The sequence below is a fragment of the Panthera uncia genome, assembly GCF_023721935.1.
Source record: "Panthera uncia isolate 11264 chromosome C1 unlocalized genomic scaffold, Puncia_PCG_1.0 HiC_scaffold_4, whole genome shotgun sequence".
In the NCBI taxonomy this organism is placed as follows: Eukaryota; Metazoa; Chordata; class Mammalia; order Carnivora; family Felidae; genus Panthera; species Panthera uncia.
The window spans coordinates 83676434-83702830 of record NW_026057585.1 but is presented as its reverse complement, the minus strand read 5'-3'; the positions used below and the strand labels follow the sequence as shown (position 1 = coordinate 83702830).

Genomic DNA, 26397 nt, shown 5'->3' with positions numbered 1-26397 from the left:
GAGAGAAACCCGAGAAACCCCATTACTGGAGCAACCGCGTGCCGGCAGTGACGTCTGCTCCGCCCCATCCCGCCGACTCCGGCGTAGCTCCGCCCTCAGGGATCCAGGAACTCCGCGCCCAGCCGAATCGTCGGAAAAACCCGGAGTGGCAAATCCGGGCGCGGCCCTGGGCGCTGGAGTTTCAGAGCTTGCGCAGAAGGCGTCCGAGGCGCATGCTCCTTGGCGGTCCAGGACCCCGCGGTCTGGCTACCGCGCTGGCCTCCTTGGCCCACGGAATTCCGGGCCGGCTGCGGACATGGCGGCCAGCCTGTGGATGGGAGATGTGAGTGAGGGCGGCTGCGCGGGTCCGAGGAGGACGACTCTTAGTGTCACGGGGGAGGAAGAGCCTGAGGCGGAAGGGTCTTGGAATCCCAAAAGGGTGGAAGTGAATGGGGAGGGGAGTTCTTTGGGTGACACAGGAGGGTCCCAGCATTTAGAAGAAGGGACCGAGTCTGAGGGTGGGGGTTCCTGGCCTTTCACCTGGGTTCATGCATGGAAGGGAAAGGGAGGTTCTTTAGGGGGATAGCATGGCAGAACCCCAAGGTTGAAGGGCGCTGTGGCTCTAGGACTGGAGGGGTTACTAGATCCAGAAGGGAGGCCCCCTAAAGGGAGCAAGTTTGAGGGGAAGGAGGCAAGGGATTGAAAGGTGGGGATCAGGCCACTGTGTAGATGAAAATCTCCCCTCCCTCACCCCGCCCCCACCAGCATCGCGTAGCCAAACCCGCGTGGGCTCTGGAACCCGGACTGAGGAGCCTGCTTGCTGGCTGGCCTGAATCGCTCTGCTCTTGTATTTACGCAGCTGGAGCCCTACATGGATGAGAATTTCATCTCCAGAGCCTTTGCCACCATGGGGGAGACCGTAATGAGCGTCAAAATTATCCGAAACCGCCTCACTGGGTACATTTTCTCCTTCGATCTTCTCAATTCTCCGTTAATAGACCATGCTGCAAGTGTCATTCTGAGAGTGTAAACATCACAAAGTCAGGGCTTCTCACCCCTAATAATAGTTAATATAACGTTATAAACGCTAACATTTTGGGGGCTTATTGAGAGGAAGTGTAGCATATTGCTTGAGGACTGGACTCTGGAACCAGACTGAAAGTTATGTCTACTATTGTGACCTTCCGCAAATTACTTAACCTCTCCATCTCCTGACACAACTATGAAAATGGAGGCGATAACAGCATCGCCCTCAAAGAGTTATGGTGAGGATTAAATGAGTTAATTCACGTTCATCATTTAGAACAGTGTCTGGCATATGGTATATGCTCGATAAATATAAACAGATTACAGTATGCTTAATTATAAGCACTTTTTTTTTTGTTTGTTTATTTTTGAGAGAGAAAGAGAGCGGGGGAAGGGCTGAGAGAGAGGGAGATAGAGGATCTGAAGCTGGTTCTGCTCTGTTAGCTCAAAGCCCAATGCGGGGCTGAAACCCATGAACTATGAGGTCATGCCCTGAGCCAAAGTCCAACACCCAACCTACTGGGCCACCCAGGTGCCACAGTAATAAACGCTTTAAAATCACTTTTTTAATAGGTTTTATTTTTAAGTAATCTCTACACCCAACATGAGGCTTGCATTCACAACCCTGACATAAAGAGTCGCATGCTCCACCGACTGAGCCAGCCAGGTGCCCCTAAAGTCAGACAAATACGTCTGAGCTAAGTACTATTATTAGAGAAGCTTCATAACTGTCTTAAAGTTTACAGAGCTATTAAATGACAAGCCAGGACTCAGGTCTGTTCTTAAAGCCATGAGTGCTCTTAACTCTCGTGTGTCATTCACTTAAAAAGTTATTTATAGAAATACTATGTGCTGTTGTTCTGGGTTCCCTGGATAGGAGGCTGAAACAAACCATAGTCCTTCCTCTCATGCAGTTTACTACATTCTAATAGGGAGATGAAACAGTAAATATGGAAACAACAAAATGCAGAGAATATTTTGAGATAGTGGTGCTATATTGCCTCCAGATTCTTCCTTCTCTTGGGAGGAGGGGGTCTTAGTTTTCCTTAGGGTTCTAGTTAGAAAAGGGAGGATTCTTTTATCAATTGTCAGTATTTACTGAGCAGCTACTCTGCCCCATACTCTACTAAAGTAGCTTGCTAAAACATCACATGGCTGGGGGTGCTTGGGTGGCTCAGTCGGTTGGGCATCCGACTTCGGCCCAGGTCATGATCTCACGGCCCGTGAGTTCGAGCCCCGTGTCGTGCTCTGTGCTGACAGCTCAGAGCCTGGAGCCTGCTTCCGATCTGTGTCTCCCTCTCTCTCTGCCCCTCCCCGCTCAAACTCTGCCTCTCTCTCAAAAATAAATAAACACTAAAAAAAATTAAAAAAAAATAAAACATCACATGGTTGAAAAATACAGATGAGAGGTATGAACTGCAGTCAGTTTTGGCTATTTGGTTGACAGGTACTTTGTGTATTCAGAGTCTCAATACCTGTTACTGAAACCCAGGTTTGGTTGCCTGTAGTTGGAAAGGCCAATACTCTAGAGATGAGTTGTTTTTTCTTCTCGCCCTCCCACCCCCAAGAGAGGAGTTTTAATTTGAAAGAATAGGAGCTTTATTCAGGAGGTCAGCCACCTGAGGAGAAGGCAGACTCTTGTCCAAAAGCCTACTCCAAGGGTGCCTGGGTGGCTCAGTTGGTTAAGCATCCGACTTCAGCCTAGGCCTTGATCTCACCGTTCCTGAGTTCGAGCCCCTCATCGGGCTCTGCTGACAGCTCAGAGCCTGGAGCCTGTTTTCAGATTCTCTGTCTCCCTCTCTCTCTCTGCCCTTCCCCCACTCATTCTCTGTCTCTCTCTCAAAGATAGCTAAACATTCAAATTTTTTTAAATAAATAAAAATAAATAAACAAAACAACACACAGGCCCACTCCAAGGTTTCTCCTGGCCCAGAGATTTTAAAAGTAATTTAGGGCAATTAATTATAGAAGTGCAGTGGTCTATGACAATTGTGTTTTTTTGTTTTGTTTTTTTTTTAAGTTTATTTTACTTATTTTGAGAGAGAGAGAGTATGGGAGGGGCAGAGAGAGAGAATCCCCACTCTGACAGTGCAGAGCCCGATGTGGGGCTTGAACTCAAACTGTGAGTTCATGACCTGAGGTGAAATCAGGAGTCGGTTGCTTAACCTCTTGAATCACCCAGGCACCCCTCTATGACAGTTCTTGATTACACACAGGCTCAGTGGTGCCAGCGACAGATGTTGTCACAGGGCTCAGAGGTATTGCCAAAGGGCCTGGTTCTTTGGTGGTGGTGGTGGGGTTTGGTTCCTTGGTGCCCAGGGTGGTACAGGAGAGAAGAGCTCTGTTCTTTCTAGGAAAGGATGCATGATCTATAAATGTACAAAGAAAGGTTTAGTTAGTCAATCACATGGGATAAGGGTGCTTGTTAGAACTTAAATACTACTAGGTTGGCCAGAGGGGCTGAGACGCTTCATACCTAGGATTTTCTGACTGGTACATCGTGCCAGCCTAAATATTTTTCTTTTTCACTCTTGTAGACAGAAGGCCCCAGATAATCAGCTACTGGTATGAAAACAAACATTCTGTAGTACTTTCTACTTTACTGAAATGAGATTTGGAACCATATCTTCCTATCCGTTACTAAACTCTAGCTGTTTCTTACGCTGATACTTACAGACATATTGCATTTTTATTCAGCCTCACTTGATAAAAGACTTTGAAGAGGCTTATAAGAATACTGTAGAATGAGTAAATGCAAATTTAAAAAATAAGACCAGAGGTGCCTGGGTGGCTCAGTCAGTTGAGTGACTAACTCTTGATTTCGGCTCAGGTCATGATCTCATGGTTCGTGGGATTGAGCCCTGAGTCTGGCAGTTTCTTATATACATCTGCCTTATGACTGAGCAAGTCTAGTCTAGGTATTTACCCAAGAGAAATGAAAACATCTATCCACCAAAAATAGGAATTGAAAAGAGTGTTCATAACAGCTTCGGGACAATGGCTGAAAACTGCAAGCAGTCCAGATATCCACAGATAGGTAAACAGATACATATTTGTGTTTTCATACAATAGAATCCCACTCAGCAATAATGAATGAATGATGAATCTCCATCATTAGGCTGAATGAAGGGGTGCCTGGCTGGCTCAGTTGGTGGAGCATGTGATTCCTGATCTTGGGGTCATGAATTTGAGCCCCACCTTGGGTGTGGAGTTTACCTGAAGAAAAAAAAAGGCATTATGCTAAATGAAAAAAGCCTTACTGTATGGTTCCATTTATTTAAACTTGTAGAATATACAAAATTGATGTATGGTAAAAATAACTCAGTGTCTAGAAGATTTGTGCAGTTCTCTGTGTGTATATTTCACTGCTTGTAAAACAAACAAAAAAAAACTGTAAAGAATAATTGAATAATATGCATGTTGAAGTAATTGAGGGAAGCATACCAGTATCTAAAACCTAATTTTGGAATGTATCAGAAAATAAGGATGATAAGTGGATAGAGGGATGGATAGATGGATAATTGTGTAACAAAATAAGTATAATAAAGGGTTAATTATAGGTGGTGGATATGTAGGTGTTTGCTATACAATTCTTTTTTTTTAAGTTTTTTCTTTTTCTTTTAGTAATCTCTTCATCCAATGTGGGGCTCAAACTTATGGCCCGAGACCAAGCGTTGCATGCTCTTCTGACTGAGCCAGCCAGGTGCCCCCAATTCTTTTCATTTTTATGTTTGGAATTTTTTACAATAAAATGTTGGGGAAAGAATGTAGTCAGAATTCAACTCCAACCTGTGGCACATCCCAGCTGTGTGGGTTAAGGCCTACTGTAGAATCCTGCTAGGTCTCCGTGTCCCCTTCTAAATGGGAGTAATGGTTTCATTCACCTCGCAGAGTTAGTGTGACGATTCAGTCAGTGAGAGATGGTGCATGTGAAATGGCCAACACAGAACCTGGCCCATAGTGAGTGCTTTGTAGTCTTCAGCTCTTTTTTTTTTTCAAGTCCGTGATTGAATTTTTTTATTTATTTTTTATTTTTTAGAGAGAGCACGAGAGCAGGGGAGAGGGGCAAAGGGAGAGAAAGAGAGAGAGAGATAGAGAATCTTAAGCAGGCTTCACATTCAGTGGGGAGTCCGAGGCTGGGCTTGATCCTGCTGGGAATGGCCAGCAAACCCTGCCCTGATGGATGAAAGATTACTCCACTCTTTGCTAAGAAAGAGAGAAGAAGGCACGGGGTTAGGGTTCACAGACTAAGACCCTGTTTGCCTCACTTATACTCTCATTTATGTTCAAAGGGCGTATAACATTTCAGGCAAGCAAAAACAAAGGGTGCCTGACTAAAAGGTGAATAATCACAAGAGACTAATCAAATCAGAGAAATATGGCAAGTGGCTATGTGTCCTATTATTTTGCTAAACTTTGTATGCAATGTATAGATAAGGGAGTTCCCCAAGGACTGCAGAAACACCTGGAAGGGCTGGCCTCCGGGCTAGGGCATAATGCACTGAGGCGTCTGGCATTCCAAGAAACCCACGCCCCTTCCAAGCTTAACTGCAGCCCACCAGAAATCTGTGTTACATTTTAGCTAGCCCACGTTGTGTATAATCTCGTCATCCTCAGTAATAACGCCAACCCTGGGATCCTGACTAGCGGAAATCAAGAGTTAGTTGCTTTACTGACCGAGCCACCCAGGTGCCCCAGTAGTGGGTAGCTCTTACTAATGGTGGTCTTCACATCTGTGAGCCTCAAGATTCTCACACATAGAAGACACGGATTTGGCCCTTCATTCTTCTTAGCATCAACAAACATGGAGCTCATAGATCCTGTTCTGTGATCCTTGGGCACAAGCACTGCTATTACCCATACCTTCTTGGCTTTGTGTCCATATGTTTATTGGAACTAAGGATCTTGAGTAATATTTCCAGAAAAGTTAGGATTATTTCACCGGTGATACCTGTAAGGATGATGTTAAGGAAAATTAACTGTTTTCAGTATAAATCTCATAGTAGAAGGGATGTCAGAGGATATAGCCATATCCTCCTACTTCCGTCTCTTTAAAAAATAGAATATGGGGGATCTCCTAGACATCTCGCAATTAGGGTCCATGGGTTTACTTTGTCCAGCCAGCCAGATTGTAAGTTTCTTGAGGACAGGACTCTTGTTCTTCAGCTCTGTATCAGCCTGACCTGTGGTAGGTGATCAAGAAAAAAAAAAACACTTTAAATTGTGAAAATTTTCAAATAAAACTACAAAGAATGGTACAGTGAACACTAATATAGTCACCACTGAATTTTGTTAACATGTTGCCATATTTTCCTTATCTCTCTCTTTAACTGGATAGATGTAGATACATGTTTCTTTTTGCTAAATCATATGAAAGTAAGTCACAGATGTTGTGACAGTTTACCACAACATATTTAAGCATACATTGCCAAAAACTGGACATAACCACAATGCTTCTATCATACTAACAGCATTAACAGTGATTCCCTGATACCCATCAAACGATACCCAGATAATTCCCATATAGTGCCCAGTCTACATTTAAATTTTTATATTTGCCCCAAGAATAGCTTTTTATAGCTTTAAAAAAAAATTTTTTTTTCCCCAAGTCAGATGAGTAGTGTGCTAAGGTTGTAACAGGGTTTGAGGAAGGTACATATCACAAAAGTATGAACACTCAGTCATCACACTTAATGAACTAAAGGATCATCTCCTCTTTATTTATTTATTTATTTATTTATTTTTAAATTTTTTTTTTTTTAACGTTTATTTATTTTTGAGACAAAGAGAGACAGAGCATGAACAGGGGAGGGGCAGAGAGAGAGGGAGACACAGAACCTGAAACAGGCTCCAGGCTCTGAGCTGTCAGCACAGAGCCCGACGCGGGGCTCGAACTCACGGACCATGAGATCATGACCTGAGCTGAAGTCGGACGCTTAACCGACCAAGCCACCCAGGCGCCCCTATTTATTTATTTTTTAATGTTATTTATATTTGAGAGAGAGACAGAGAGTGCGCAAGCCTGGGAGGGGCAGAGAAAGGGAGACACAGAATCTGAAACAGGCTCCAGGCTCTGAGCTGTCAGCACAGACTGTGTCTCCCTTTCTCTCTCCCTCCCGCACTTGTGCTTGTGTGCTCTCTCTCCCCCCAAAATAAATAAACATTAAAAAAAAGAAAAAAAAAATGCTCACCTCTTATCTTTTTTCGTAACACTGACTTTTTAAAGAGGTAAGACCAATTGTCTTACATAAGGTTCTACATTCTGGAATCTAGTTTAACTTTCTGGACTTATTTGCTTCCTTTTGGTGGTGTTTTACTTGTTCTGTCCCTAATATTTCCTGTAAACTGGACATTAGATCTAAGGGTTTGATTGGATTGTATTAAATATATATATATTTTTTGTTTATTTTTGAGAGAGAAAGAGAGTGAGTGCAAGTGGGGGATGGGCAGAGAAGGACAGAGGATCCAAAGCAGGCTCTGCACTGACAGCAGTGAGCCCGATGTGGGACTCAGACTCATGAACCATGAGATCATGACTGGAGCCAAAGTCAGGCATTCAACTGAGCCACCCAGGTGCCCCGTATTATATTAAATATTCTTGACAAAAATACTTCATAGGTGATATAGTACATAAGTAAATGTTTACTAGATAGATGAGTGTGGGACTCGCCCAGATTGGCAATCCTTACATTCAGGTTTGTAAATTAGTTTTGAACTAGAATATAAGAGGGAACAAAAAATAGTACAGGCTCTGATTAGAAAAACATTTTTCCTTCCCCTCAGGCCAGGGCTTAGTCTCATCTGAGAATCCCACCTTTAACCATTCTCTTTCTCTTGTTTGCTTTCTTTCCAGAATCCCAGCTGGCTACTGTTTTGTAGAATTCGCAGATTTGGCCACAGCCGAGAAGTGTTTGCATAAAATTAATGGGAAACCCCTTCCCGGAGCCACACCTGTAAGGACACTTAGATAATGATGATGTTGCCATTTTTATTGTCATCGATAACTATCATTTATTGAATCCCTACTGTATACTTACATTATTTAATTTAATCCTATAAAAACCCTGAACAGTAGGCATTGTTATCTTTGACAGACCAGGAAACTGAAGCTCAGGGAAGTGAAATAACTTGCCCCAAGGCAACACAGGTAGTAAGTACAGAGCCAGCATGCAAACTGAAGATTGGTTGCCTCTAAAATCCATGCCCTTTGCGCTATGCACCTCTGCCTCCCTTAACGGAAGACTTGAAACCCCAGACCTCTGCCTGACTGAGAAACTAGAACAGGCTGGCGGTAGTGAGGACACGTTTCAAGAGAGTTACATTCTGCTCTTCCCACAGTTACTTAGCTTACAGCTGCACCAAGCTGGCACACCTGGGCTCATAGAACCATGGAGCTGGCAGTGCCCTTAGCGATCATCCGTGCAACCCCCCCATTTTATACAGGAGAAAAAGCTGAGGCTTAGAGAGGGGGAGATGTTTTGGCCAAGGTAATTTATTTCAGTTTTTTTCAAATATTGTTTGGCTCTTGAAATGCCCTTCTCTGTTTTAGTTTGTTTGTTTTTAAATTTCTAGGCAAAACGTTTTAAACTGAACTATGCCACTTATGGGAAACAACCGGATAACAGGTAAGCATAGGGTAACCCCAAGGTAGCCTCAAGCCCCAGGAAATGTCTAGATAGAGACAAGATGCATCACTGTGTTGGGCTCTACCAAAGAGACGGTCGAGGAGCCAAGTTTGGTCCACTTTGCCTTCCTCCCGAAGGATGACTCCTTCCCCTTCCCCACTGGGGCTTCTTGTCAAGACCCATGTATTCTATTTGGGCCCACCTCTACCTTCCTGCCTGTTACCCATAGTAAGAATTGACCTGTTGTAGCAACATAAATCCGTTCAGCTTCAACTTTTCGGGGTGCTGTTCAAAAGCTTTAAAACAATGTATCAAGAGTTTAAAAAACATATGCACCCACTGACCCTGTAATTCTACTTTTCAGAATTTATTCATGGATGTATGCAAAGATTAGCCTCAAAAGTGTTCATTGAAATATTACATATAACGGGAAAAATTGGAGAAACCCCAGATAATCTAATAATTGAGAAGTGGTTTACGTGACAATATGTTTATTAATTGGAATATTGTGTATCCATTAATAAGTCACTGTAGCAAAATAGGACACGTCAAGACATTGGTGATATGTTAAAAGTGAAAAAATGCTAGAAACAAAATGAGTTATACCCAAGTTTTGTAAATTCAAAAAGAGAAGCCCAAGGGAAAAAAAAAAGACAAAAATATAACAGTGTTCATAGTGATTACTTTTGAGTGGTTGGGTTGTTGGTAATTTTATTTTTCTTTTGTCCTTTTGTGTATTCTGATTTTATTTTTTTATTTCTTTTTTTTTTCTTTTTTAACGTTTATTTATTTTTGAGACAGAGAGAGACAGAGCATGAACGGGGAAGGGGCAGAGAGAGAGGGAGACACAGAACCGGAAGCAGGCTCCAGGCTCTGGGCCATCAGCCCAGAGCCCGACGCGGGGCTCGAACTCACGGACCGCGAGATCGTGACCTGAGCTGAAGTCAGACGCTTAACCGACTGAGCCACCCAGGCGCCCCTATTTTTTTATTTCTTAATATTTAGTTATTTTTGAGAGAGAGAGAGAGAGACAGAGTGCGAGAGGGGGAGGGGCAGAGAGCAAGGGAGACACCGAATCTGAAGCAGGCTCCAGGCCCCAAGCTGTCAGCACAGAGCCTGACTCAGGGCTTGAACTCACGAACTGATATCATGACCTGAGCTGAGGTTAGATGCCCAACCTACTGAGCCACCCAGCTGCCTGTTGTATATTCTGATTTTAAAGAAGGAATATATATCATGCTTGAACTAAGAAAATAATAATGAGTTTACATGTTTGATTTTTTCTTTTTTTAAGATTTTATTTTTAAGTAATCTGAACTTAAACTCATAGCCCAGAGATCAAGAGTCATATGCTCCACTGACTGATCCAGGCAGGTGCCCTGATTTTTTCTTTTAATAATTTTTCTAGAATGGGGAACCTAGGGTGGCTCACTTGGTGGAGCGTCCAGCTCTTGATTTTGACTCAGGTCATGATCCCTAGGTCGTGGGATTGAGGCCCAACATCGGGCTCCATGCTGAGTGTGGAGCCTACTTGGGATTGTCTCTCCCTCTCTCCCCCTTTCTCCTTTCCCCCTCTCCTGTTTGTGCTCTATCTCTCTAGAATAGAATAGAATAGAATAGAATAGAATAGAATAGAATAGAATAGAATAGGAGTAGAGTAGAGTAGTTTATAGCAGCACTATCAATAATAGCCAAAGTATGGAAAGAGCCCAAATGTCCATCGATGGACGAATGGGTAAAGAAAATGTGGTGTGTATATATACATATGTGTGTGTGTGTGTGTGTGTGTGTGTGTGTGTGTGTGTGTGTATACACAATAGAGTATTACTCGGCAATCAAAAAGAATGCAGTCTTGCTATTTGCAACTACGTGGATGGAACTGGAGGGTATTATGCTAAGTGAAATTAGTCAGTCAGAGAAAGACAAAAATCATATGGCTTCACTTATATGAGGGCTTTAAGAGACAAAACAGATGAACATAAGGGAAAGAAAACAAAAATAATATAAGAACAGGGAGGGGGACAAAACAGAAGAGACTCATAAATATGGCGAACAAACTGAGGGTTATTGGAGGGGTTGTGGGAGGGGGGATGGGCTAAATGGGTAAGGGGCACTAAGGAATCTACTCCTGAAATCATTGTTGCACTATATGCTAACTAATTTGGATGTAAATTTAAAAAAAAAAAAAAAAAAAGAATGACTATTAAAAAAAAAGAATAAAATAAAGGCATCTGGATGGCTCAGCTGGTTAAGGGCCCAACTCTTGGTTTTGGCTCAGGTCATGATCTGTTTGTGAGATCAAGCCCCATGCTGGACTCTAACTTGCTTGGGATTCTCTTTGTCTCTCTCTCTGCCCCTCCCCTACGCTTGCACACCACCCCCCCTCAAAATAAATAAACTTAAAATATATATATTTAAAATAAGAGGTTGACAAGATGTGGCCTGACTTGTGTCACCTGCAAGCTAAAAATGGTTTTTATACTTCTAAAGGGTTGTGAAAACAGAAAAAGCAACAGAGACCATAGGTGCCCCACCAAGCTTAAAACTTTTATTGTCTGGCACTTTACAGGAAAAGTTTGCTGACACACATTCTAAAAGTTAGGGGATTTCATCCTAGCTGGGGTTTCAGGCTTTAGGACATAAGGTCCAGTTCTCATTCTCTATCTTTCACTATTTCAACTAAAAATATGCAGTGAGGGGCACCTAGAGCACACAGTTTTTGATCTTGGGGTCATGAATTCGAGCCCCATGTTGGGCATAGAAATTACTTAAAAAGGGGAGCCTGAGTGGCTCAGTCGGTTAAGCGTCTGACTTCGGCTCAGGTCATGATCTCACAGTTCGTGAGTTCAAGCCCCATGTCGGGCTCTGGGCTGACAGCTCGGAGCCTGGAGCCCGCTTCAGATTCTGTGTCTCCCTCTGCTGCCCCTCGGCCGCTTGCACTCTGTCTCTTGCATTGTCTCAAAAATAAATAAAAACATTAAAAAAAATTTTTTTTTTTGCAAAGAAATTACTTTACAAAAATGCAGTGAATACAGAATGTGTAGATTTCTCCTTTGAGATCCTCTGACCGGGTCCCCCCATCTGCACTCAAAGCCAAACAGGCTTTGTTCAGTGAGTAAGGGACTTGGGACAGGGGGCTGCTTCCATAACTCTTCTGCCAGGGCTGCCAAATGCAACACATTCAGACCTGGTTAAGGGCCCATCAGATGTACTGTTCCCTCAGAAGGCCCAGGAGGTTTACCTAGAATGGGCCAAAAGAGCTTGTTAGAACAAAGGTTTTGGTGATTGTCTCTGAATCTTGTTCTCTCCTCTCAGCCCTGAGTACTCCCTGTTTGTGGGGGACCTGACCCCAGACGTGGATGACGGCATGCTGTATGAATTCTTCGTCAAAGTCTACCCCTCCTGTCGGGGAGGCAAGGTGGTTTTGGACCAGACAGGCGTGTCTAAGTAAGACCTCATTGGTTACTGATGCCTACCCCGTTCCAGCATTTGTGTTTTGGATGGAAATGTTAGAGCAAGGCCATGGAGCACGGTGGTTAAGAGCATAAGCTCTGGAGCTGGACGTTCTGGTGTGAACCCTCACTCCAATACTGGCTGGGGATAATGTGGTAAACACGTCACCGAAGCTCTGACCCTGTTTCTTCATCTGTGAAACAGATGCGGATTGATAGTATCTGTTCATAGGGCTGATGTCAGAGTTACAGGATGTGATATAAATAAAGCGATAGGATAGGCTTTGTAGATGTTTGCCATTTTATTTATTAGTGTTACTTCAAAAGTGGAAAAACCTCAAGAAAGGCTTATTCTTGATCAGAGTAATAGTTATAAGCATGAGGTTGAGTTACAAGCTTGGGACCTTGATCTGAATCCTGATTCTCCAGTGATGTCGGGCAAGTTATGAACCCCTCTGACCTCAGTTCCCTCCTCAGGAAAATGCAGATACCACCATTATCTAATTGTTGGGCCGTTTGATGAGACGCTCAGCACGGTGCTGGGAAATAAAAAGTGCTCATGAAATGTTCACTATCATTCGTTGATCCCCCAAGTAGAATATGAGTCCAGCAGAGCAAGAACCTTGTCTGCTTAGGACTGCTGAGCCCCAGTGCCTAACACCATACCTGGCGAACAGGGCAGACGCAGGAAGTATTTGCTCAGTGAACTTCTATGGCTGTTACTACTACCATACTGATGATAATAATATTTCCAGTAGATTGGGTGGGAAGCCTCTGGGAAGGAGCCCCATCAGTGAAGGCGTGGAGGGGAACGGTGAACTAAACTAGGGATTCCCCCAGATCTCAGGATCCTCCAGCGCTGGAATCTTGAATCGTTCTACCTACAGCATGCCTCCACTGATGGGGATCTCATCCCTTCCTACAGAGTTTGAGGGACTCTCTCTCTTTTCTGTTTTTAAACTTTACCTTCATCACATTTGTGATCTAAATAGTGTGTCTGCTTTTGTTTCCTACAGGGGCTATGGTTTTGTGAAATTCACAGATGAACTGGAACAGAAGCGAGCTCTGACTGAGTGCCAGGGAGCAGTTGGCTTAGGGTCTAAACCAGTTCGGCTGAGTGTGGCAATCCCCAAAGCGTGAGTCGTGCACTGGTGGGAAGGTAGAGAGCCTCTGGACTGATGCCAGCCTGGACGCTCCTCATCTGCTTGGTGATAATGCGAGCTTCCGCATGCTGGACGTGAGACTGCAGGGAGGCATAGTTTAGGTCACAGTTAATGAGTGCCTGTTACTTGCTAGGCTGTGTTCTGGGCATTGGCGATGAAGGAACATAACCCTGCCCCTCCAGAAGCTTACAGTTGGGAGAGAGCTCTGACTGGTGAAGGCACATACATTCGGACATGGCTGGTAGCAGTGCTGGGAAAGCAGTTGGGCTCTGCATTCTCCCATGTGCTTGCTCTTTGCCCCGTAGTGTCACCATTAGAGATTTATCCACTGAACTGATGAGAATTGAGCAGAAGGAAAGATATTATACCCAATTTTAACTATGGGAATAGCTAAAAGGTAATGATCCTAAACACTACAGAATATTATGTACATCACTATCATACCTGTCATGCCAGTCAGAGAGCCCTTCTTCCCTTACAACTCCAAGCAGGTTTTTCAGTCAGAAGACAACTGCTCTCTGCATAGAATCTTCTATCCTTTGGCCAAAGCAGTGGTTCTCAACTGGGGACAGTTTCATCCCACAGTGGGACATTGGCGACACCTGGAGACAATTTTGGTTGTCACAACTTGTCGGGGAGGACATCTAATGAGTGGAGGCCCGGGATGCTACTAAATGTCGCACAATGCACAGGCCGGCCCCACCCGAAAGACTTGTCTGCCTTGCCCCCAAGTCAATAATGTGAAGGCTGAGGAAGTCTATGCCATGAGTGGCAGAATGGCTGCATTCTTGGGGCAGAATTTCCAAATGGCCAGGTTTTTGTGTCTTTTTTTTTTTTTATTGGGTTCTAGTCCTAGGCTGCCAGTTTTTTCTTTCTTTTCTTTTCTTTTCTTTTCTTTTCTTTTCTTTTTTTTCCTTTTCTTTTCTTTTCTTTTCTTTTCTTTTCTTTTCTTTTCTTTTCTTTTCTTTTCTTTCATGTTTATTTACTTTTGAGAGAGACAGAGACAGACTGTGAGGCAGGGAGGAGCAGAGGAGACAGAATCTAAGCAGGCTCCAGGCTCTGAGCTATCAGCATAGAGCCTGACGCAGGGTTTGAACTCATGAACAGGCGATCATGACGTGAACCGAAGTCAGATGCCTAACCAACTGAGCCACCCAGGTGCCCTTCTCTCTTTCTTTCTTTCCTTTTTTTTTTTTAATGTTTTATTTATTTTTGAGAAAGCCCAAGTGGGGGAGGGGCAGAGAGTGAGAGACAGGATCTGAAGGGGCTCTGTGCTGACAGCAGTGACTCCATGTGAGGCTTGAACTCATGAACCGTGAGATCATGACCTGAGCCAAAGTTGGGCACTAACCGACCGAGCCACCAGGGTGCCCCTAAATGGCAAGGTTTTTCAAAGCGGCAAAAGATTTGGAGGTTCTTTGTAGCTTAACTGTATTTAATACATGGAAGATCAGTTTGAGTAATTTCCCCTCAAAATGTTATTCTATACTATATAAAACATTACAGAAAATATTTAAAAGAAATTTCCTCATTATCCTAAAATGACTAATTATGATTTCTGACTTCCAAAGTTTACTTATTTATTTTGAGAGAGAAAGAGAGCTCTTGCGAGGGAGGGGCAGAGAGAGAGAAAGAGAGAATTCCAAGCAGGCTCTGAGCCACCATTGTAGAGCCGGATGAAGGGCTCAAGCCCAAGAACCACGGCCCATGACCTGAGCTGAAACCAAGAGTTGGATGCTTAACGAACTGAGCCACCCAGGCACCCAGTGTTTATTCATTTTTTAAAAATATTTATTTATTTATTTATTTATTTTGAGAGAGAGAGAGTGTATGTGCATGCCCCCGAGACAGTGGGGGGAGGGGCAGAGGGAGAGAGAGAGAATCTTAAGCTGGCTCCATGCCCAGCTTGGAGCCTGACACGGGACTTGATCTCACAACCATCAGATCATGACCTGAGCTGAGATCGAGAGTCAGATGCTTAACCAACTGAGCCATGCAGGCACCCCTCTTTATTCATTTTTAATTACAGTAACAGTGCTCATTCTTTTTCCCCCAGTTTCCCTCATATACACATTCCCTTTCCGACATAGCTCTACAATCCTCACCATAATATTTTTAATAGCTTCAGGGTATCTTGACCGTATATTCTGCCTCAAGGTTCCTCAGATGTTGACGTTGTTGGTTGTTTCTGACATGTTACCATTTATTCAGTCAACAATAACCGAGTTCCTACAACTCTGCGGGCCCTGACCTAGACTTTGGAGTTGTAGCTGTAATCAAGAAAAACAAAGTGCCTTCTGCAAGGAGGTTATGTTCTGTTCCACTTCCTGGTTGATCATTGTCAGAATTTGGGGCCTGCCTCTAGGGAGGCGCCATCAAGCACTGGGAATTGAGGGTGGTAAGAGTTCTCTTTGAGGATTCATCTGTAAGAGCTGAGTGTGGAGAAACAGAGCAGAAGTGTACAGACCCAGGCCAGGGAGATGACCTTCAATTATGTGAATATATCAGGAGGGTGGCAGACTCCTTGGAAGCGTGTCAGGGTAGTCGGAGGGGAGCATTAGCAGTTTCCAGCCTCACGCCGGGCAGGGAGAGGAAGTCTCTGCCACTAGACTTCATCCGGCCACCCCATCAGGAGGTGATGCTAAGATGGTCAGGCATGGAGTTGTCTAACTGCTCTAGCCGAGTCCTGCTCACCAAGCAGATGTTGCACTCGAAAAGAACTCGCGCTCATTCAGACTTTGAGAATTTGTGGTTCCTGTGACAGGATTGCTGTGGTAGTTCACCTCCTGCTTATGACTTGGTTTCCTCTCTGGCTTCACTGTGGAGATAGAATACACTAATCATGAGGACGTGACTGCATTCCACACCACGTGGCAGTTACAGTTCTCCGTATAAGCCAGCCAGCGGGTGGTGTGGGCCTCTGCCTCCTGCGTATTTGGTGTGCACTTACGAGTCTGGCTCTCAGGAGTGTGATGACTCTGGAAGCACGTTGCCATGTTGTTCTTTTGATTCCTCCCACCTAGGACTGCTGGTCATACCCCAGGCCTGTCTCATAAGCCTACTCACACATGATTGTGTACATTTTTGAGAGCAGTGGATCCTTTTCAAGCTTGACATTCTGTCTTTGGTTAGCAGTGGCTAGGGTAGCCATGCAAGCAGGAGAAGAAAGCTGCCCACTGAGCCTGGGCCTCAGCCCTGATTTGTGAGTGCAGGATTATAGGAGCCTGGCAAGATGTCTTACATCTGTCAGAGCAGGTACTGTAGGTAACAGTGTGGTGTTCAGAGCATGAGCCTTGGAGCTGAATTTGGCTCCAGTCCTAGGTGTGGCCTTGGGTAAATCACTTAATCTTTTAGAGGCTCAGTATTCTCATCTGTATAATGGGAAAAATACATAATAGCTCTGCCAAAGGGTTGTGTGAGACTTAAGATAGGAGACTGTATATGAAAACCAATGGGCCCAGATCCTGAGTACCTACTCCGTAATGGTAGCTGTGACCACAGTGGTGCCGCTAAGCCTACTGGACCTTCTGGAACACTTGTTTTGTGTGTGTGTGTGGCGAAGAGGTGATTAGACATTTTGTAGTTGACAAGCTTCTTGGATCATCCTAAATCCAGATTTTCCAGGCCTTGTTCACCTGAGCCTTTGTGGGTGGCAAAAAAACCAGCCCCCCAAGATCTTGGTAAGAGGACAAGTCAGTACTGACAAGATTTGATAAGAGAGACAAACCTAACCATTAAAACTCCTGACTGTAGGGGCACCTGGGTGGCTCAGTCGGTTAAGGTTTGATTCTTGGTTTGAGCTCAGTTTTTGATGTCACAGTTTCATAAGTTCGAGTCCCCCTGTCAGGCTCTGTGCTGGCAGTGTGGAGCCTGCTTGGGATTCTCTCTTTTCCCTCTCTCTCTGTCCCTGCCCGACTCGTGCTCGCTCGCTCTCTCTCTCTCAAAATAAATAAATAAACTTAAAAAAAAAAATTAAAAGCAAAAACAAAACTCCTGACTGTAAAGCCTGGGCTCTGAAGCCAGATTGCCTGGGTGTGGATCTCCTATTAGCTATGTGGCTTTGGACAAATGATGTGGCCTGCATGTACCTCAATTTCCTCATCTAAAATAGGAATAACGTATTGTTCTTACATAAGGTTGTCGTGGGTTTTGAATGAGTTGATCTGCGGAAAGCACTTAGAACAGCCCCTGGCCACGTAGTAAGAGTTATGGAAACGTTTGTCTACATTTGTTTCTTTTTGCTTCTTTCTTCATTTAAGGAGCCGCGTGAAGCCAGTGGAATATAGTCAGATGTACAGTTACAGCTACAACCAGTATTACCAGCAGTACCAGAACTACTATGCGCAGTGGGGCTATGACCAGAACACAGGCAGCTACAGCTACAGCTACCCCCAGTATGGCTACACACAGAGCACCATGCAGGTAACCATGGTTCGGCAGACCTGGTCCTCTTGGGTATGTCGTCCTCCGGGGATCGGTAAGGGTGGCAGCTTGGACTTTAGAAAATATGGCAAAGAGGCAGCAACCGAGTTCCTCTTGTTAAAAATAAGGCCTCCCAGGGGCGCCTGGATGGCTCAGTCGGTTGAGTGTCCGGCTTCGGCTCAGGTCATGATCTCACGGTTTGTGAGTTCGAGCCCCACGTTGGGCTCTGTGCTGACAGCTTGGAGCCTGGAGCCTGCTTCAGATTCTGTGTCTCCTCTCTCTGCCCCTCCCCACTTGTGCTCTGTCTCTCTCTGTCTCAAAAATAAATAAATAAATGTTAAAGAAAAAAAAAAAAAGGCCTCCTGGCCTTGGGCCAGGAGTTCACGCTGCTTCTCATCCCCTCTCTGGTCTCTTGGCAGACATACGAAGAAGTCGGGGACGACGCATTGGAAGGTAAGAAAGGAGTTTGCTCACCCATTCCTCTGTCCTCTGTCAGCTGTTGCCGGGTGACCGCCCTGTGGCTGGCACTGTGCCTGTAGCTAGATGCTGAGGAGTGCAGTGTGGAGTGTGCTCTTGAGGAGACTGAATTTTAGTGAGAGAACTAGTGCTTGTGTAATTAGAGTAAGAACTGAGTGTGTCCCCCAGCGGTGTCTGTGCAGGTCCCAGAGAGCCCGGAGGGAGCAGCTCAACAGGAGAGAGAGCTGGTCACTCCCTAGACGTGGGCCATTCGGTCCCCAGATGCAGTTCTCCAGCAAAACTGTTGCCTTGTATTTGTTTGATAATTTGTAAAATTCATTTTTTATTTCATGTTTTAATTTTTCTATATATTTTACATTACATTTTTTCCTCATTTTTTTTAAGTTTATTTATTTATTTACATAATCTCTACCCCCAACATGGGGCTCGAACTCACAACCCTGTGATCAGGAGTTGCACACTCCACTGACTGAGCCACAAGGCACCGCTCTCATTTTCAAGTAATAGTTACTTACCATTGAAAATTTGGAAACTATAGTAACATATTGATGAAGAAACTGAAAATCACCCCCATTTGCGACATAGTAATAGCCATTATTATTTTTTAATTAAAAGCATTTACTGGGGCACCTGGGTGTCTCAGTCACTTAAGCATGACTTCAGCTTGGGTCACGATCTCGTGGCTCCCAGATTCAAGCCCTGCATCACACTCTGTGCTGACGGCTCAGAGCTTGGAGCCTGCTTCGGATTCTGTGTCTCCCCCTCTCACTGCCCCTCCCCTGTTCACACTCTTTCTCTCAAAAATTAATAAACATTAAAAAAAAAAAGCATTTATTGTCATTTTTACTGAATTTAACAAGAAAAAGGAAAGTAAAACTGAAGGAATTGCTAACCTTCAAAACTTTTCAAGGGAAATATTAGTAATTAAAGGATTCTCTAAGGCTTGAAAAATTATGAAAAAAAGTTTTTCAACATGTTTCTGAACAGATGTTAAGGTTTTTTTTTGTTGTTGTTGTTAAGTTTATTTATTTATTTTGAGAGAGACACAGTTCGAGTGGGGGAGGAGCAGAGAGAGAGGGAGAGAGAGAGAATACGAAGCCACAAGAGAACACCGACTGAGCCACCCAGGCACCCCTAAATAGATGTTGAGTTTTAAAGAAGTAAAACTCTTCTGGGTGGCTCAGTTGGTTAAGCGTCCAACTTCTGCTCAGGTCATGATCTTGCGGTTCCCAGGTTTGAGCTCATACTCTGTTTCTCTCTGTCTCTCAAAAATAAATGAATGTTAAAAAAAAAGTATACAGTCCAATATATTTTTTTAAAGTTGTATTCGTTTACTTAAAGCACAAGTGTGGGTTGGGTGGGCAGTAGTCACAAAGTTGTACTATCATTACCACTAATTCCAAAAGAAACTCTGCAGCCATTAGCAGTCACTCTCCGTGTGCCGGCCCCCTCCAGTCCCTGCCAGCCACTCATCTACTTTCTGTCTGTTTGGATTTACCTATTCTGGGTTTTGTTGTTGTTTTAATTTTTTTTAATTTAAATAAATTTAATTTTTTAAATTTACATCCAAGTGAGCATATAGCGCAACAGTGATTTCAGGAGTAGAGTCCTTAGTGCCCCTTATCCATTTAGCCCCTCCCCCCTCCCACAACCCCTCCAGTAACCCTCTGTTTGTTCTCCATATTTAGGGTCCCTTATATTTTGTTCCCCTCCCTGTTTTTAATTTTTTTTCATGTTTTTATTTTATTTTGAGAGAGAGACACAGTGTGAGTGGGGAAGGGGCAGAGAGAGAGGGAGTCAGAATCCGAAGTAGGCTTCAGGCTGTGAGCTGTCAGCACAGAGCCTAATGCGGGGCTTGAACTCACGGACTGTGAGATCATGACCTGAGCCGAAGCCAAACGCCCAACCGACTGAGCCACCCAGGTGCCCCCCCCACTCCCGTTTTTATATTATTTTTGCTTCCATTCCCTTGTGTTCATCTGTTCTGTGTCTTAAAGTCCTCATATGAGTGAAGTCATGTGATATATGTCTTTCTCTAATTTTGCTTAGCATAGTACTGTCTAGTTCCATCCACGTAGTTCTGAATGGCAAGATTTCATTCTTTTTGATTGCCGAGTGATACTCCATTGTATATATATACCACATCTTTATCCGTTCATCCATCGATGGACATTAGGGCTCTTTCCATACTTTGGCTATAGTTGATAGTGCTGCTATAAACATCGGGGTGCATGTGTCCCTTCAAAACAGCATACCTGTATCCCTTGGATAAATACCTAGTAGTACAATTCCTGAGTTGTAGGGTAGTTCTATTTTACATTTTTTGAGGAACCTCCATACTGTTTTCCAGAGTGGCTACACCAGCTTGCATTCCCACCAACAATGCAAAAGAGATCCTCTCTCTCCGCATCCTCGCCAACATCTCTTGTTGCCTGAGTTGTTCGTGTTAGCCATTCTGACAGGTGTGAGGTGGTATCTCATTGTGGTTTTGATTTGTATTTCCCTGATGAGGAGTGACGTTTAGCATTTTTTCATGTGTCAGTTGGCCATCTGGATGTCTTCTTTGGAGAAGTGTCTATTCATGTCTTTTGCCTATTTCTTCACTGGATTATTTGTTTTTTGGGTGTTGAGTTTGATAAGTTCTTTATAGATTTTGGTTACTCACCCTTTATCTGATATGTTGTTTGCAAATATCTTCTCCCATTCTGTCAGTTGCCTTTTAGTTTTGCTGGTTGTTTCCTTTGCTGTGCAGAAGCTTTTTATTTTGAGGAGGTCCCAGTAGTTCATTTTTGCTTTTGTTTCCCTGGCCTCTGGAGATGTGTTGAGTTAAGAAGTTGCTTCAGCCAAGATCAAAGAGGTTTTTGCGTGCTTTCTCCTCGAGGATTCTGATGGATTCCTGTCTTACATTTAGGTCTTTCATCCATTTTGAGTTTATTTTTGTGTATGGGGTGAGAAAGTGGTCCAGGTTCATTTTTCTGCATGTCCCAGCTTCCTACTTGCTGAAGAGGCTGTCTTTATTCCGTTGGATATTCTTTCCTGCTTTGTCAAAGATTAGTTGGCCATATGTTTGTGGGTCCATTTCCGGGTTCTCTATTCTGTTCCACTGATCTGAGTGTCTGTTCTTGTGTCAGTACCATACTGTCTTGATGATTACAGGTTTGTAATACAGTCCGAATTTTTTTATTTTATTTATTTTATTTATTTTATTTATTTATTTATTTTATGTAACAGACTGTAGGTTTTTTTTTTTTTTTTTTCTTTTCAATATATGAAATTTATTGTCAAATTGGTTTCCATACAACACCCGGTGCTCATCCCAAAAGGTGCCCTCCATCTACCCATCACCCACCCTCCCCTCCCTCCCACCCCCCATCAACTCTCAGTTTGTTCTCAGTTTTTAAGAGTCTCTTATGCTTTGGCTCTCTCCCACTCTAACCTCTTTTTTTTTTCCTTCCCCTCCCCCATGGGTTTCTGTTAAGTTTCTCAGGATCCACATAAGAGTGAAAACATGGTATCTGCCTTTCTCTGTATGGCTTATTTCACTTAGCATAACACTCTCCAGTTCCATCCATGTTGCTACAAAGGGCCATATTTCATTCTTTCTCATTGCCACGTAGTACTCCGTTGTGTATATAAACCACAATTTCTTTATCCATTCATCAGTTGGTGGACATTTAGGCTCTTTGCATAATTTGGCTATTATTGAGAGTGCTGCTATAAACATTGGGGTACAAGTGCCCCTGTGCATCAGCACTCCTGTATCCCTTGGGTAAATTCCTAGCAGTGCTATTGCTGGGTCATAGGGTAGGTCTATTTTTAATTTTTTGAGGAACCTCCACACTGTTTTCCAGAGTGGCTGCACCAATTTGCATTCCCACCAACAGTGCAAGAGGGTTCCCGTTTCTCCACATCCTCTTTAACAAATGGTGCTGGGAGAACTGGACAGCAACATGCAGAAGATTGAAACTAGACCACTTTCTCACACCATTCACAGAAGTCCGAATTTTTTTAATAAGATTTTTTTTTAACGTTTATTTATTTTTGAGACAGAGAGAGACAGAGCATGAATGGGGGAGGGTCAGAGAGAGAGAGAGAGACACACAGAATCGGAAGCCGGCTCCAGGCTCTGAGCCATCAGCCCAGAGCCCAACGCGGGGCTCGAACTCACGGACCGTGAGATCGTGACCTGAGCCGAAGTCGGACGCTTAACCGACTGAGCCACCCAGGCGCCCCAGTCCGAATTTTTTTAAATGTTGATTCATTTTTGAGAGAGAGAGAGAGACAGAGCATGAACAGGGGAGGGGCAGAGGGAGATAATAGAATCTGAAGCAGTCTCCAGGCTCTAAGCCGTCAGCACAGAGCCCGATGCGGGACTTGAACCCACAAACTGAGAGATCATGACCTGAGCTGAAGTCAGACGCTTAACAGACTAAGCCACCCAGGTGCCCCCCCCCCCCTTTTTTTAATTGGGCTTCATGCCCAGTGTGGGGCTTGAACTCACAACCCTGAGATTAAGAGAGACGTGCTATACCCACTGTGCCAGCACCCCAGGGCATTTTAAATAAATGGAATTGTGTATAATGTGTGGGCCTTTGTGAATGGCTTCTTTCACTCAGCATAGTGTTTTCAAGGTTTGTCCATGTTGTAGCATGTGCCATTATTTCATTTTTTATAGCCAAATAATATTCCATTGTGTAGATACCCATTCGTTTTGTTGATAGACATTTGGGTTCTTTCCACTTTTAGTATTATGAATATACTACTAAAGAACATTCATGTATAAGTTTTTGTATGGACAGAGAAAAGTTTTCATTACCTAGGGATGAAATTGCTGGATCATATGGCAAACTCTATATTTAACCATTGGAGGAACTGCCAAACTTTTCTGAAAAGGCTGCAGCATTTTCTGTTCTCACCAACAGCTTATGAGGCTTCCAGTTTCTCCACATCCTCACCAGTGATTGTTACTCTTTTTCATTACAGCCACACTGGTGAGTTTCAAGTGATATCTCTTTGTGGTTTTGGTTTGCACTTTCCTAATGGCTAATGCTTTGTGCATCTTTGTATGCTTATTGACCGTGTGTGTGTAGATCTCTGGAGAAATATCTAGTCAAGTCCTTTGTCCGTTTTTAAGTTGGGTTGTCTTTGTATGTAGCCTTGCCAGAGTTTTTCATATTCTGTTCTGGATTCCAGTTCCTTGTCAGACTTAAGATTTGCAAATTATCCCATTCCATGACTGTCTCTACTTTCTTGATAATGTCCTTGGAAGCACAAAAGTTAATTTCCATGAAGTTCAATTTATTTTTTTTTGTTTGTGCTTAAATGCTGTTATCTAAAAGGCATTGTTTGTTTACACCTGTTTTCTCCTAAGAGTTTATAGTTTCAGCTCTTATATTTAGGTCTTTGATCCGTGTTTAGTTAATTCTTGTTTAAGTAAGTTCTTAATTCTTAAGAGTCTAGCTTTATTCTTTTGTCTGGTTATCTAGTTGTCCCAGCACCATTTGTTGAAAAACTATTCTTTACCATTCAGTGGTCTGCTACCCTTTTAGAAGACGAATTCACTATAAATGTACAGGTTGCATTTGGACTCTCAAATCTTATTCCATTGATCTATATGCTTATCTTTCAGCCACTGCCACAGTTGGTTTTTTTTTTTTTTTTTTTTTTTTTTTTACTGTTACTTTGTAGTAAGTTTTGAAGTGGCAAAGTCCTTGACCTTTCTTTTTCAAGATTGTTTTGGCTATTCTAGATCCTTTGCATTTTTTTTTAATTAAAAAAATTTTTAATGTTTATTTTTGAGAGAAAGAGCATGAGTGGGGGAGGGACAGTGAGAGGGGGAGACACAGAATCCAAAGCAGGCTCCAGCTGTCAGCACAGATTCTGACCATGGGGCTTGAACTCATGAACTGTGAGATCATGACTTGAGTCGAAGTCGGACGCTTAACCGACTGAGCCACCCAAGTGTGCCTCCTTTGCATTTCCATCTACATTTTATGAGCCTCTCAATGTCTGCAAAACAAGGCAGCTGATTTTTATAGGGATTACACTGAACAATTTGGGGAGTATTGCTGTCTAAAAACAATATTGTGTCCCATTCCAAGTACATGGGATGCCTATTTACTTAGGTCTTCTTTAATGTCTCTAATTGTAAAATAAGTGTTGTAATGAATGTGTGTTTGTGTATGTGCATTTTATTGTATTTGTGTGTGTGTGTGTGTGTGTGTGTGTGCGCGCCTTTTAAACCAACACAAGATGGCAAGGAAAAGTATAAAATGTTAGCAGTCATAGTGATTAAGGAATTTTTTTAAACTTCTTTTATTACAGAAAAGTATGTAAAACAAGCATATAGTTTAATATGTAATTATAAAGCAATTGCTTGTGAAACCTTTATTCAGGGCAATAAAACATTGCCAGCCTCCAGAAACTATCCTTCCCCTAATCACAACCCTGCTAGGGGAAACTACTGTATTGATTTTCTCTTTATAATCACCTAGATATGCATCCTTAAATAATATGGTTTAGTTTTGCCTGTTTTTAACTTCATGTAATGCAGCTGTACTATAGATACGTCTTGCTTTTTTCATTCAACATTATTTTTTTTGACAATTTAAACCTTTTTTAAAGTTTATTTTGAGAGTGAGTGGGGGAGGGGTAGAGAGAGGGAGAACCCCCAAACAGGCTCCCCACTGCCAGCAGAGAATGCAACGCAGGGCCCAAATCCACAAACCATGAGATCATGCCCTGAGCCAAAATCAGGAGTTGGACACTCAACCAACTGAGCCATCCAGCCACCCCATAAACTCTTTATTTTTTAATGTTTATTATTTTGAGAGAAAAAGCATGAGCCTGGGGAGGGGCACAGAGAGAGGAGGAAAGAGAGAATCCTAAGCAGGCTCCACACTGTCAGCACAGAGCCCGACGCGGGGCTTAAACCCATGAACTGTGAGATCATGACATGAACTGATATCAAGAGTCAGATGCTTGGGGTGCTTGGGTGCTCAGTTGAGTATGACTTCAGCTCAGGTCATGATCTCACAGTTCTCGAGTGCTGACAGCTGAGTCTGGAGCCTATTTCAGATTCTGTCTCTCCTTTCTCTCTGCCCCTCCCCTGCTCACACTTTCTCATATTTTTTTTAATTAAAAAAAAATTAAAAAGCCAGATGCTTTAACCGACTGAGCCACCGAGACACCCCTCACCTTTTTTTTTTAATGAAATTCCAGTATGGTTAGCAGTGTTATTAGTTTCAGTGTACAGTGTAGTGATTTCAACAATTCTGTACAATCCTCCGTGCTCATTGTTGTAAATGTACTAACAGAGTCACTGTTTGTGAGATCCAATCAAGTTGTATGCAGCTGAGGTTCATTTTCACGGCTATGTAATGTTCCCTTTTAACAACAGTGCTTTGGATTTAGTAATTTTGATCAGATTTCCAGAACCCAAAATTGAAATAAAGACCACTTCAGGAAAGCCAGCGCACAGGAAGGCCAGAGATAAGAGGAGGAATAACAGCCGCCATCATCTGAGTACCGACTACACGTTCCATTCTCTAAGCAGGTTCTATTTTCATCCTCAGAGGAAGCCTGCAAGACAGTGGTATCCACACCTGTGAGGCATGAGGGACTCTGACCGAGGGTAGGGAACTTCCTGAGGAAGGAGGAAGTCCTGGCAGTTGGGAACAGAGTCCAAGTCTCCCAGAGCTTCTCTTGGCGCTCGGAACCCACCCTTGCTTTTCTTGCAGACCCCATGCCGCAGTTGGATGTGACGGAGGCCAACAAGGAGTTCATGGAGCAGAGTGAGGAGCTGTACGATGCACTGATGGACTGTCACTGGCAGCCCCTGGACACAGTCTCTTCAGAGATCCCTGCCATGATGTAGTCAGGACAAAGGACAAACAGAAACGGACTGTGTGATGGAGATAAGAGACTCCTTTTTAACAAAAGTATTGGAAGAACTTTTACCTTTTTGGAAACGTTTTGTAAGATTTTAGTAACCAACTATTCTGATTATGACTGTTCTTGCACCACCACTCCCTTCGACAGCCTTTTGAGTTTGAAAACCAAGGTGCCGTTAAACAAGGTTTTCCAATTTGTCTTTGAACAGTTGTTCCAGGTAGGGTTATGTACACTCTTGGAGAGAAGAATTTGGAGTCATTAATGAACTGGAGCGTATGATTTATTCACCCCAGCAGCCTTTTTCTGGTGACACTATATCCTTACCCCCTGTGTAGTCAGAATGCATGAATTACCTGTTAT

General features: G+C 43.4%; 2 protein-coding genes and 1 non-coding gene across 4 annotated transcripts in view; 2 read left to right on the top strand and 1 right to left on the bottom strand.

Annotated features, from left to right (window-relative positions):
* TRNAU1AP (tRNA selenocysteine 1 associated protein 1) lies at positions 1–26140 on the top strand. Of its 2 annotated transcripts, XM_049618806.1 has the most exons (10): positions 1–322; positions 839–936; positions 7859–7958; positions 8578–8630; positions 11946–12077; positions 13099–13218; positions 17505–17667; positions 18087–18120; positions 23067–23135; positions 25884–26140. In XM_049618806.1, the coding sequence occupies exons 1-10, from the start codon at positions 296–298 to the stop codon at positions 26018–26020; spliced, it is 933 nt and encodes a 310-aa protein (XP_049474763.1). In that variant the 5' UTR covers positions 1–295; the 3' UTR covers positions 26021–26140. The 2 variants fall into 2 exon arrangements, with proteins under 2 accessions (XP_049474763.1, XP_049474764.1); XM_049618807.1 differs by lacking the exon at positions 23067–23135 and having other exon boundaries at positions 14–322.
* The window catches only part of RCC1 (regulator of chromosome condensation 1), a 287208-nt gene that overhangs the window by 29946 nt on the left and 230865 nt on the right, over positions 1–26397 (top strand). The gene's annotated exons all lie outside the window — the stretch shown is intronic.
* Positions 6613–6712, bottom strand: LOC125913846 (small nucleolar RNA U13). Its single transcript, XR_007455136.1, has one exon. It is a non-coding gene; the product is annotated as a small nucleolar RNA U13 (small nucleolar RNA).